General features: G+C 40.6%; 1 protein-coding gene across 8 annotated transcripts in view; it reads right to left on the bottom strand.

The window, feature by feature from the left end:
- The window catches only part of eml1 (EMAP like 1), a 140,028-nt gene that overhangs the window by 60,023 nt on the left and 66,642 nt on the right, over positions 1-13,363 (bottom strand). For 4 of the 8 annotated variants that reach the window (XM_061895849.1, XM_061895846.1, XM_061895847.1 and 1 more), the window contains exons 2-5: positions 8,887-9,069; positions 8,695-8,748; positions 3,347-3,485; positions 1,340-1,387 (exon numbers count right to left, since the gene is read on the bottom strand). In XM_061895849.1, the coding sequence (XP_061751833.1) occupies positions 1,340-1,387; positions 3,347-3,485; positions 8,695-8,748; positions 8,887-9,069 (424 nt within the window). The remainder of the gene's footprint in view (positions 1-1,339; positions 1,388-3,346; positions 3,486-8,694; positions 8,749-8,886; positions 9,070-13,363) is intronic. The other 4 variants (XM_061895853.1, XM_061895854.1, XM_061895851.1 and 1 more) reach the window with 3 other exon arrangements.

The raw sequence follows: 13,363 nt of genomic DNA, 5'->3' as shown, positions 1-13,363 counted from the left end.
ACAGGCTTCCTAGTCATTAGTTGGCGGAGCAAATGCCACTATGAAACCTGTAAGATCCACTCCAAAAAACAACTTCTCGCTTGTACCTACCGGCAGACATTTATCCATTAAAAAATGGAAAAGCTGCTGACGGGGTGTTTGATGTAGAAAACAGAAAACGATACCATAGAAGTCCAGTGTTCATTATTATTACATTAATTCATAAAACTAATACAGTTGTTGGGAGAGTTTGATTTGAAATACAAATATTTTGAGGTAAGAGCGCCGCCAAGGAAGCAATTAAACCCTTAAGTCGAGGTACTATTGTACCAATGTATTTAAAATGTACTAAATAGGGGCGGCGTGGCGAAGTTGGTAGAGTGGCTGTGCCAGCAATCTGAGGGTTACTGGTTCAATCCCCACCTTCTACCATCCTAGTCACGTCCGTTATGTCCTTGGGCAAGACACTTCACCCTTGCTCCTGATGGGACCTAGTGAGCGCCTTGCATGGCAGCTCCCGCCATCAGTGTGTAAATGTGTGTGTGAATGGGTGAATGTGGAAATACTGTCAAAGCGCTTTGGGTTCCTTAAACATGGGTAGAAAAGCGCTATACAAGTACAACCCATTTACCATAAATCACATAAAAATATGTATTATGATACAATTAAGAACAACAGTTTTAAAGTAGCAGAAAACTATTTCATCATTTGTTGCTAATGTTGGCTGTTGTGAAACATGTTTATGGTAATACATTCCCAAGCAATAAAACTTTATGATTAAAAAATTAAAAAAATTTAAAGCGCTGCAAAAATTTTAACATTTTCCAGTGGAGTTATTTAAACCACATTATACAGTTTTGAATAATATATAGTACATAATGGCTCCAAAGCCAGAAAATACTACAGATGAATTACATTTGTGCCTCTTTTTGACTCCCCTTGTACCTGCTAAACCCGACCAAGTCTGAATATCAGGCCACTCTAGACTGCAGGCCTAATTAACACAATGAAAGGCCTCCATCAGCAATCCACTTGCCAGCCAGTCTAATCCACTCGAGTCAGTCTAAACAACGATTCAAATTCTAAAACGGTTAGTTGGCTGTGTTCCCTTTAGTTGTGTTCATTTGTTTTGCACGTGAATGGAATTAAGAATAGATAGCGAGAAGGTGTTGTTTACGGGTTAGTCCTGAAAGAAAAATACATGTTGGCCTGTAGGTACAGTATAGTAATGATTGTGCATTTTAAATGCAATTGATTAGACAGGAAATGGAATGTATTAAAAGCATGTTATTGTCATGGATGGAGACCGGTTGCAGCTAGTAAAGTTAGATCAGGGCCAGCAGTGTAGTGACATGCTCACCTGAGCAGTGGAGACAGAATTCTGGTTGGCAGAGACAAAGGAGACAAACTGCGCATCTTATTATAAAGTAGCAAGATATACAAGGGCTATAGCAGATTTGGGGGAAAGGACTGGAATAAAAGTGAAAAACAAGTAATGCACCACTAAGAATTAAAGGCCTACTGAAATGAGATTTTCTTACTTAAACAGGGATAGCAGGTCCATTCTATGTGTCATACTTGATCATTTCGCGATATTGCCATATTTTTGCTGAAAGGATTTAGTAGAGAACATCCACGATAAAGTTCACAACTTTTGGTCGCTAATAGAAAAGCCTTGCCTTTACCGGAAGTATGTGCGCGTGACGTCACAAGTTGCAGGGCTCCACACATATTCCCATTGTTTTTAATGGGAGCCACCAGCAGTAAGAGCTATTCGGACCGAGAAAACGACAATGTCCCCATTAATTTGAGCGAGGGTGAAAGATTCGTGTTTGAGGATATTGATAGCGAAGGACTAGAAAAAAACAAAAAAGTTAAAAAAAAACAAAAACGTGTGCATTGGGACGGATTCAAATGTTTTTAGACACATTTACTAGGATATTTCTGGGAAATTCCTTATCTTTCTATTGTGTTGCTAGTGTTTTAGTGAGTTTAACAGTACCTGATAGTCAGAGGGGTGTGTCCACGGGTGTGTTGACGCTAGTGTCTCAGGGAAGTCGACGGCAGCTTTATGGACGAGGCAAGCTCAGCTGATCTCCGGTAAGAAGCGACTTTTTACCACAATTTTCTCACCGAAACCTGCTGGTTGACCTTCGGTCGGGATCCATCTTCGCTTGACAGCTGTGATCCATAATAAAGTTTCACCTCCGGGAATTTTAAACAAGGAATCACCGTGTGTTTGTGTGGCTACAGGCAAAAGCTTCCCAGCTCCATCTTTCTACTTTGACTTCTCCAATATTAATTGAACAAATTGCAAAAGATTCAGCAACACAGATCTCCAAAATACTGTGTAATTATGCGGTTAAAGCAGAGGACTTTTAGCTGTGTGTGTGTGCAGCGCTCATATTTCCTAACAGTCCGTGACGTCACGTGTACACGTCATCATTACGCAACGTTTTCAAGACGAAACTCCCGGTAAATTTTAAATTGTAATTTAGCAAACTAAAAAGGCCGTATTGGCATGTTTTGCAATGTTAATATTTCATCATTGATATATAAATTATCAGACTGCGTGGTGGGTAGTAGTGGGTTTCAGTAGGCCTTTAAAGTGCCCTCTTTGGGGATTATAGTAGAGATCCATCTGGATTCATGAACTTAATTCTAAACTTTTCTTCACAAAAAAAGAAATCTTTAACATCAATATTTATGGAAGATGTCATCAGAAAATCCAGCTGTCAACACTGAATATTGCATTGTTGCATTTCTTTTCACAGTTTATGAACTTACATTCATATTTTATTGAAGTAGTATTCAAATATTTTTCAAAAATCTCACATACCGCTTGGCATACCTTTAAGTAACCCCAGGGGTACGCGTAACCCCATTTGAGAACCACTACTTCAAATCTTAGGCAAACGTGTTTTTAAATGGTATTCATTTTAGCATATAAGCTAGCTAGTGATTAGTTTCATTAAACTGTCAGGAGTTTATCATTAATTCTGGCAATATCAAAGATGTCAATGCAGTGTGCTGGGGTTCATCTCATTATGGAAATGTCATCCGTGGATATGAGGTGGGTTTTGTTTCCCTGTTAACATTTGCACCCAATTATGCATGAACACATGCAGAAACACACTCTTCTGATGTATATGAGCCTTGAGAAATGTCAGTGGCTCGGGTGACAAAGTGCTAGATGTGAGCATTTATGGTAAAAAAAAAGATCATTATCGGACATAGTGGTGTGACAGGACCTTTAAATGTCTGGGGACAAGTAGAATGTCTGCAAAATGTAAAAATACACGACCCTACAACACGGCGAAGTTCATTCCACCTGGGAATTTGATTACATTTATTTTGATTTGCGAACCTTCTGCTGGATGGCGCGCTGGTGTCCTTTCTGGATCCAGAACCAGATGGGGATGGCAGTGTGCCACCACTTTTCTTTGGTACGATGGTCCCGTTGTTCACCGAGGGTCGTAATGGCAGGGTGGCGATCATCGGCCGGGCTGGAAAAAAAATATGAGAATAAAGGAACCTTGGAACATGTCTGCTATTTTTTAAAGTACTCAGATCTCGCTCCTTTGAGACAAAAAAGGGAGCCAAACGCCTCCTTTGTTATCAAATGAGCTCATAAACAAAGAAAGGCCATTTATCATTTAGTAACACTGTTCTGTTTCAATCAACTGCAACAAATGTTCCATGCACACACAGCATGGACCATTAACACTAAAAAGGTGCATGCACACACAAATCCACGTGCCAGAAGCCAAGGCCAGAATATAGAAAAACAAAGAAAAACAGATGCAGCTTTTTCTGTGGCTATAAATATTTAATAGACAGTTTCTTGCACTGCACTCCCACCATTGTCCTAATTGCAGGGTAGGAGGGGTTGTAATTGTGCAGTGCGTTCAAGATAGTGAAGTTGTGTTTGTCTTTTAGGATTGCTGTGTTACAGGCAGCCTGCTGTCTTGCAGGAGCACTAAAGCCTTAAAAAGAAAAAAACAATCCCTGAGTCCTGCAGCTGCTCTCAACCCAAGCAGCTGCCGCAACCTTCTTCATCTTGGAGGCCAAAATCTACATCTTTATTGTCATACCACCACACTTATGGGAGGCAACGCTCACATTCAGTCGTGGTCAAAAGTTTACTTACACTTGTAAAGAACATAATGTCACACCTGTCTTGAGTTTCCAATCATTTCTACAACTCTTATTTTTTTGTGATTCATGAAGTTTGGTGGGTATTGTGGCCAAACAGCTCAATTTTTGTTTCATCTGACATCCATGGACAAAGATAAGACCTTCTGGAGGAAAGTTCTTTGGTCAGATCAAACAAAAATTGAGCTGTTTGGGCCACAATATCCAGCAATATGTTTGGAGGAGAAAAGATGAGGCCTTTAATCCCAGGACCACCATGCCTACCGCCAAGCATGGTGGTGGTAGTATTATGCTCTGGGCCTGTTTTGCTGCCAATGGAACTGATAATTTACAGATAGTAAATGGGACAATGGAAAAGGAGGATTACCTCCAAATTCTTCAGGACTACCTAAAATCATCAGCCCGTAGGTTGGGTCTTGAGCGCAGTTGGGTGTTCCAACAGACAATGACCCCATCCACACGTCAAAAGTGGTAAAGGAATAGCTAAATCAGGCCTAAATCAGTCCTGACTTAAAGGCCTACTGAAACCCACTACTACCCACCACGCAGTCTGATAGTTTATATATCAATGATGAAATATTAACATTGCAACACATGCCAATACGGCATTTTTAGTTTACTAAATTACAATTTTGAATTCCCTGGGAGTTTCGTTTTGAAAACGTCGTGTAATGATGACGTGTACGCAAAACGTCACAGGTTTTTAGGAAGTATAAGCGCTGCACACACACACAGCTAAAAGTCGTCTGCTTTAACGGCATAATTACACAGTAGTTTGGAAATCTGTGTTGCTGAATCTTTTGCAATTTGTTCAATTAATATTGAAGAAGTCACAGTAGAAAGATGGAGTTGGGAAGTTTTAGTTTTTAGCCACACAGACACACGGTGATTCCTTTCCCGGAAGTGAAACTTTACTATGGATCAGAGCGCGGTCAAGCAAACATGAATCACAACGGAATGTCAACCAGCAGGTTTCGGCGAGAAAATTGTGGTAAAAAGTCGCTTCTTACCGAAGAAAAGCTGAGCTTGTGCCGTCCATAGCTAGAGTCGACTCCCCTGAGACACTGGCGTTAAGACACCCGTTGACGTACACCTCCGACTATCAGGTAATATTAACATCAGTAAAACACTAGCAACACAATAAAAAGATAATGGATTTCCCAGAATTATCCTAGTAAATGTGTCTAAAAACATCGGAATCCGTCCCAATGCAATCGCATTTTTTTATTTTTTACTTATTTCTTTTTATTGAAATGTTTTTTCTAGTCCGTCGCTATCAATATCCTCAAACACTAATCATTCATCCTCACTGGGGAAATTGTTGTTTTCTCGGTCCGAATAGCACTTTTTGTTGGACACTCCCATTAAAAACAATGTGAATATGTGAGGAGCCCTCACACGTGCGACGTCATTGTCTGCAACTTCCGGTAGAGGCAGGGCTTTTCTCTTAGCACGGAAAGTTGAGAACTTTATCGTGGATGTTCTCTACTAAATCCTTTCAGCAAAAATATGGCAATATCGCGAAATGATCAAGTACGACACATAGAATGGACCTGCTATCCCCGTTTGAATAAGAAAATCTCATTTCAGTTGCCCTTTAAACGTGTGGACAATGCTGAAGAAACAAGTCCATGTCAGAAAACCAACAAATACAGCTGAACTCTACCAATTTTGTCAAGCGGAGTAGTCAAAAATTAAACCAGAAAATTGCCAAAAGCTTTTGGATGGCTAACAAAAGCGCCTTCCTGCAGTGAAACTTGCCAAGGGACATGGAACCAAATATTAACATTGCTGTTTGTATACTTTTGACCCAGCAGATTTGGTCACATTTTCAGTAGACCCATAATCCATCCATCCATTTTCTATCGCTTGTCCCTTTGGGGGTCGCGGGGGGCGCTGGAGCCTATCACAGCTACAATCGGGCGGAAGGTGGGGTACACCCAGGACAAGTCACCATCTCGTCGCAGGGCCATAGACCCATAGTAAATTCCAAAAATAACCTAACCTCATGAATGTGACAAACAAGTATGTGCTCAAATCACTCTATCACAAAAAAATAAGAGTTGTAGAAAGGATTGGAAACTTAAGACAACTGTATGTAAACTTTTGACCACGACTGTAGATGAGCTCGGTAACATTGATAGCCTATCAATTATGTGCAGTAGGATGCTGAGATAGGCTCCACTGCCCCCCGTGACCCCGAAGGGAATAAGCGGTAAAAAGTGGATGGATGGATGAATGAATGGATGGATGCATGGATGGATGGATGAATGATTGATTGATCGATCTTATGTTGGATGATATCTGTCCAGCTATGTAATTCCATACAGTAAGTATAGAATTTATAATTCAGATGGGTGAAAAGTGAATGGAGTGAGTTTAGTAATCCTGTATCCTCTCCACTTTGGCATCTTCAGAGTCGAGTCACATGACACAGACGATATACATGACATGGATTTGGCCGCGACCCCGTAAGGGAGAAGCGGTAGCAAACGGATGGATGGGATGGCTATTGCAGCCTCTTGCGGAAACAATATACAGTATACGGTGCGACAATATTATTTGGTATATAAATAATAATACAGCCATTTCATAAGAGGTTACAGAGGGTCTTAATTTGGATGTTAAGCTATGCAGTAACATACTGCATCATTTCTGATTTTACTATTTTCTCAAAACTATTATTAATCTATTTGCCAATTTACTCTTGGTATCTGGTTATTTTCTGTTGGAACATGTTTCAACCTAAACTTCTGTTAAAATGTAATGAACCTTTATTCTGTTGTTTGACATTTTACATTAGTTTTGGGTAATTTGACACATTTGGGTATCGATTTAATACGAAGTAGTTACAGGGGCAGTATTGGTCCTACCAAAGCAGCCCTTTGAGACACTAGTGATTTAGGGCTATATAAGTAAACATTGATTGATTGATACTTAAAATGTTCAAGATCAGTGAATTATTATTTTTTTAAACACATTTAAATCCTTAGCTTTTTGCCCTTAAATTTCTCCTGTGTCCAGGCAAGGACCTCTATCTGAGCTTGAAAAACAATAACAAAAATGACAAAATATGTTTTGATGAGACAAAATATCAATCTAACCATATACTTCTACTATACTTTGCATCGTTAATGTCAATATTTCTATCAATCCACCTAAATTTGTTTACATTCAAGACGTCTAGCTTAGCATATCCTCCGACGATATGTAGTGCAGAATGTTTAACTATTCCTCATCCTCCAGTGATAGTAATAATTGTAAGAAACATAGTTTATTTGCCGTCACGGAAGCAAGGATTGCTGACTTAGAGATGGTTTTGCACTGTGAAGGGACACAGTGAGAAAGTGACATTAACATGCATAAGTCGTGAGTTCAACCCCCGGCCGAGTCATACCGAAGACTATAAAAATGGGACCGATTACTTCCTTGCTTGGTACTCAGCATCAAGGGGTTGGAATTGGGGGTTAAATCACCAAAATGATTTCCGAGCACGGCCACCGCTGCTGCTCACTGCTCCCCTTACCTCCCATGGGGTGGAACAAGGGCAATGGATCAAATGCAGAGAGTAATTTTACCACACATAGTGTGTGTGTGCCTATCAGTGTTACTTTAACTTTAACTTAAATGAACACGATATAGTCATAGCATTAAAAGCTCTATCTGCAAAATCAAAATAATTTATATCGCCTATATCGCGCAACCCTAAATGGAAGTAATTTAGAGTTTTTGTGTCTTTAATATTAAAGTAATTACACATTGAAGTAATTACACTGGGTACGGTACGGTGGAAGAGGGGTTAGTGCGTTTGCCACACAATAAGAAAATTCTAGGTTCGATCCTGCGCTCGGGATCTTTCTGTGTGGAGTTTGCATGTTCTCCCCGTGACTGCGTGGGTTTCCTCCGGGTACTCCGGCTTCCTCCCACCTCCAAAGACATGCACCTGGGGATAGGTTGATTGGCAACACTAAATTGGCCCTAGTGTGTGAATGTGAGTGTGAATGTTGTCTGTCTATCTGTGTTGGTCCTGTGATGAGGTGGCGACTTGTACGGGGTGTACCCCGCCCACCACCCGATTGTAGCTGAGATAGGCATCAGCGCCCCCCGCGACTCCAAAAGGGAATAAGCGGTAGAAAATGGATGGATGGATGCATGGATGGTGTGAATGTAAGTCTGGATGTTGTCTGTCTATCTGTGTTGGCCCTGTGATGAGGTGGCGACTTGTACGAGGTGTACCCCGCTTACCGCCCGAATGCAGCTGAGATAGGTCCCCCCCACCACCACCACCCCAAAAGGGACAAGCGGTAGAAAATGGATGGATGGATGGTATTTATATTCATTATATGGCTGACAGAAACGTATCGTACATTTGGCTGAAATGACGGATAATGATATATTGGTTCATTGTGGGGGTGAAAAAATAACACAACTTTGTGATATCAAAAGTCAGTGTGTATCAAAAAAAAGACAAATTGACAAATTTCTAGCAGGCAGTGATGGAAATGTGCTCGCTCACTATACACACCACCAGGCCTTGTCGGTGCGGACAGACAAGCCTACCTGACTTCCCAACATGGCTGTCTGCTGAGGGAGACTTTCTCATCAAAGTAGGCTCTACACGCACATGACGCACAATACACACACAACACAACTCAGTCCAGGAAAAAAACAAAACAGATCAACCATCCACAGCCAACAGACAACATTGCCAGCAGAACAGAAGGTCCGGCCCCGTGTTGTGTATCTCGTCACCTTTAGTGGGCCCTCGTCGTGAGCTCATGGCCTGCTGCTCCTCAGATTGGTTGAGCCTTCGGACGACGTCGGCCAGAGCGGATTTGAGCAGCTGAATCTCGTCCTCCTGCATCTGGACCCTCTGCTCCAGGGAGGCGATGCGGTCCGTGACCTCCATGCTGCTGGATGCGGACGCACTGTCATCTGAGGAAACACAGCGGGATGAGTCTATGTTCTTAACTTATATATATATATATATAACACATCCGACACGTACGTAGGATTAACCGAAGGAGCGTTCAAAACAAGATGGAATAATAATCACAACGCCTCCTTTAGAAACCAGACTTTGCAGAATTCTACAGAACTCAGCAAACACATTTGGAACCTCAAAGACAATAATGTTGAATATTCAATAACATGGCAAATTCTTGCATCTAGCACACCTTACAACAGTGGTAATAAAAGATGCAACCTATGCTTAAAAGAGAAACTGTTTATTATACATCATCCAGATCTATCATCCCTCAACAAGCGCAGTGAAATCATTTCAACATGCCGCCACAGACGGAAACACCTCCTAGGTAACACATGAGCCAATCACCACACCCTACGCCTGCCTGTACCCACCCACTCTGTGCCCTAAATAAACCATTGTATGTGAATGCTTCCATTAAAATCTCCTGATGATTGAGGGAACCCCTCATGAAACAGATCTGTAGAGATGAAGTACTCTTGTGATTTTTCCCACACCTACATATTGCGCTCTACCACGGTATCGAGCACTATTCTCTGGATAATCCAATCAAGACGTATATATATATATATATATATATATATATATATATATATATATACATATATATATATATATGGGTATTTCTGTCTGTCATTCTGTCGTACATTTTCTTTCCTTTTACGGAAGGTTTTTTGTAGAGAATAAATGATGAAAAAAAACACTTAATTGAACGGTTTAAAAGAGGAGAAAACAGGAAAAAAATTACAATTAAATTTTGAAACATAGTTTATCTTAAATTTCGACTCTTTAAAATTCAAAATTCAACCGAAAAAAAGAAGAGAAAAACTAACTCATTCGAATCTTTTTGAAAAAATTAAAAAAATAATTTATGGAAGATCATTATAAATTTTTCCTGATTAAGATTAATTTTACAATTTTGATGACATGTTTTAAATAGGTTAAGATCCAATCTGCACTTTGTTAGAATATATAACAAATTGGACCAAGCTATATTTCTAACAAAGACAAATCATTATTTCTTCTAGATTTTCCAGAACAAAAAATTTAAAATAAATTCAAAAGACTTTGAAAAAGATTAAAATTTGATTATAAAGATTTTCTAGATTTGCCAGAATATTTTTTGGGAATTTTAATTATAATAATTTGAAGAAATATTTCACAAATATTCTTCGTCGAAAAAACAGAAGCTAAAATGAAGAATTAAATTTAAATTTATTTATTATTCTTTACAATAAAAAAATACAATGATTTAAATTGTCAGGAAAGAAGAGGAAGGAATTTAGAAGGTAAAAATATATATTTGTTTAAAAATCCTAAAATCATTTTTAAGGTTGTATTTTTTCTCTAAAATTGTCTTTCTGAAAGTTATAAGCAAAGTAAAAAAAATAAATGAATTTTTAAGTCTTTAAAATATTTTCTTGGATTATCAAATTCTATTTGAGTTTTGTCTCTCTTAGAATTAAAAATGTCAAGCAAAGCGAGACCAGCTTGCTAGTAAATAAATACAATTTAAAAAATAGAGGCAGCTCACTAGTAAGTGCTGCTATTTGAGCTATTTTTAGAACAGGCCAGCAGGCGACTCATCTGGTCCTTACGGGCTACCCGCGGGCACCACGTTGGTGACCCTTGGTTTAAAACAAATAAAGTGCACTTTTGTGCATGATGTCACACAAGATATTTCAATAACTGTTAAATAAAAATGAGCTGCATAATAGGAAATCAAATAGTGTATGTCCTTTGCTGTGTTGTAGGTTACTGCGGACGTTATCTCCTTCGGTTTTTGACAATTTTTTTCATACGATGTTGATCTGGAAATGGAAGACGCCAGGCTCAATTGGGTCAGTGCTGGTTGCTTCAACATTTTGTGGGTGTGGTACCGGCCGAGGTGTTGACATGCAGGGTTTCAAGCACTCTTCATTATCTAGCGGGTGACTTTTCAAGTGATGCTACAAATTAGTAGTGCTGCTACTTATTGTAGCAAAGTTTTTGATGCATACTTTACATATTACGGATGTCTGTTTTCACATATTTCCGCTTGAAGCCAGACGTTGGACCTTTTTGGGAAGAATTAATTATTTTTCTGTCACGGAGGGGCGCGCATAGTGATGCGCGTGTTGTCAACCCCAAGTTGCAAATGGACCAGATCGGACAGGAATAGCAGGTAAGAGCTTGGTTTAATATGCAAAGAGATAACACTGGTACAAAACAGACAAAATGAACAAAAGAAAAGCGCGTGCAGAACGCACGGGAAGCTAAAGCTAAATAGCAGGGAGTCAAGAGTCCAAAAGGTAGTGTGCCGAGCGCACGGGAAGCTAAGGTAAAACTTAGCACAAGAACTGGACATTGGAAGGTACCCACGTGAAAGTTGCTTACTGCAAACAAAGGATCAAGAATGAACTGAGGGAGAAGGCAGGCTTAAATACTGGCAGTAATCAAGCAAACAGCGAGTAGCAGGTGGAACTAATATGAAACCATGGTAACCAGATAAATCCATAAGAGCAAAACTCGGAATAGGAAGAGTCCAAAAATAATCAAAAAACACAAAAGGACTCAAAAACCAAAATAACATATGATCCGGGCGGCGGATCATAACATATTCCTCCATTTGTTACCAGATTCGCATCTTTCTCTCTCTCGTATTACCACTCGCACCGCACTGCTTGCACCACATGCCACAGCTAATTTTACCCATGCCGCTACCTCTTTGCTCCGCGAGGGCGTGTGACATTGCACATGCGACAGTATGTGACGTTTGTAACAAGGTGCGCTTGTTTTGTGTCTCTGTGAGAAGGAGAGACAAGAAAGAGTGAGAACCGATACTCGAATACTCACAAAATAGTCATTTTCTACATTTTCTATAACCCACGATATATTGAGTATATTTGATATATCGCCCAGCCCTACTGTACATACACTTCTAAAATAAATAAACAAAATTAACAATGAATATGGTTCTCGCCCGGAAAAGGGTGGAGTGCCATCTCCGGGTTAGGGAGGAGACCCTGCCCCAAGTGGAGGAGTTCAAGTACCTCAGAGTCTTGTTCACGAGTGAGGGAAGAGTGGATCGTGAGATCGACAGGCGGATCGGTGCGGCGTCTTCAGAAATGCGGACTCTGTATCGATCCGTTGTGGTGAAGAAGGAGTTGAGCCGGAAGGCAAAGCTCTCAATTTACTGGTCGATCTACGTTCCCATCCTCACCTATGGTCATGAGCTTTGGGTCATGACCGAAAGGACAAGATCACGGGTACAAGCGGCCGAAATGAGTTTCCTCCGCTGGTTGGCGGGGCTCTCCCTTAGAGATAGGGTGAGAAGCTCTGCCATCTGGGAGGAGCTCAAAGTAAAGCCGCTGCTCCTACACATCGAGAGGAGCCAGATGAGGTGGTTCAGGCATTTGGTCAGGATGCCACCCAAACGCCTCCCTAGGGAGGTGTTTAGGGTACGTCCGACCGATAGGTTGGGAAGACTATGTCGCCCAGCTGGCCTGGGAACGCCTTGTGATCCCCCTGGAGGAGCGGGACGAAGTGGCTGGGGAGAGGAAAGTCTGGGCTTCCCTGCTTAGGCTGCTGCCCCCACGACCAGACCTCGGATAAGCGGAAGAAGATGGATGGATGGATGGATGTTTCTTAATTAAACTGTCGATAAATTAAAGTGCTACTAAAATACAGCTTCACCACTTTAGTCATAATGTTTATGCTTAAGAAACGTCTATGAATTTAGCTCCATACGTTTGTTTGATGCTCTCATTACTGCCACAAGTGGAGGAAAAGTGCATTACAACTGACTACCACTGCGGCCCATACAGACCACAGCTGAGGAACAGATATCTTATTGGACACCCTCTAGGGACGACAATGGTTAACCTATGGTTAAAAAACACTGGTGTAAACCATAACAGAGCCAATAGGGTGGCATCATCTGTTTTCAGTCGTTGTACTTAACGCTTCAAGAGCTATTTATGAGTGGAAACACACATTAACAACATGCTGATAAGAGGCAGTTCACTACCTCAGTGCACACATACATGCTAATTCTCCTTTATTGCCACGGCTTGATTAAATATACATGGAATCCCTGCTTTTTTTTAAATGTTTTTTTCTTTTTTTTAGCAAATGTGCAATAACAATCAGATGAATTATGCATTGGTGAGCAGACATCTGGTGATTAGGCAGAGTTGCGGCGTATGCTCCCTCTGAGGAGCAGACCGCCTGCTACGGTTATGGAAATCGGAGGAAGCGCTT

The sequence above is a fragment of the Nerophis ophidion genome, linkage group LG03 (genome assembly GCF_033978795.1).
Source record: "Nerophis ophidion isolate RoL-2023_Sa linkage group LG03, RoL_Noph_v1.0, whole genome shotgun sequence".
NCBI lineage: Eukaryota > Metazoa > Chordata > Actinopteri > Syngnathiformes > Syngnathidae > Nerophis > Nerophis ophidion.
This window is presented reverse-complemented; position numbering and strand designations above follow the sequence as displayed.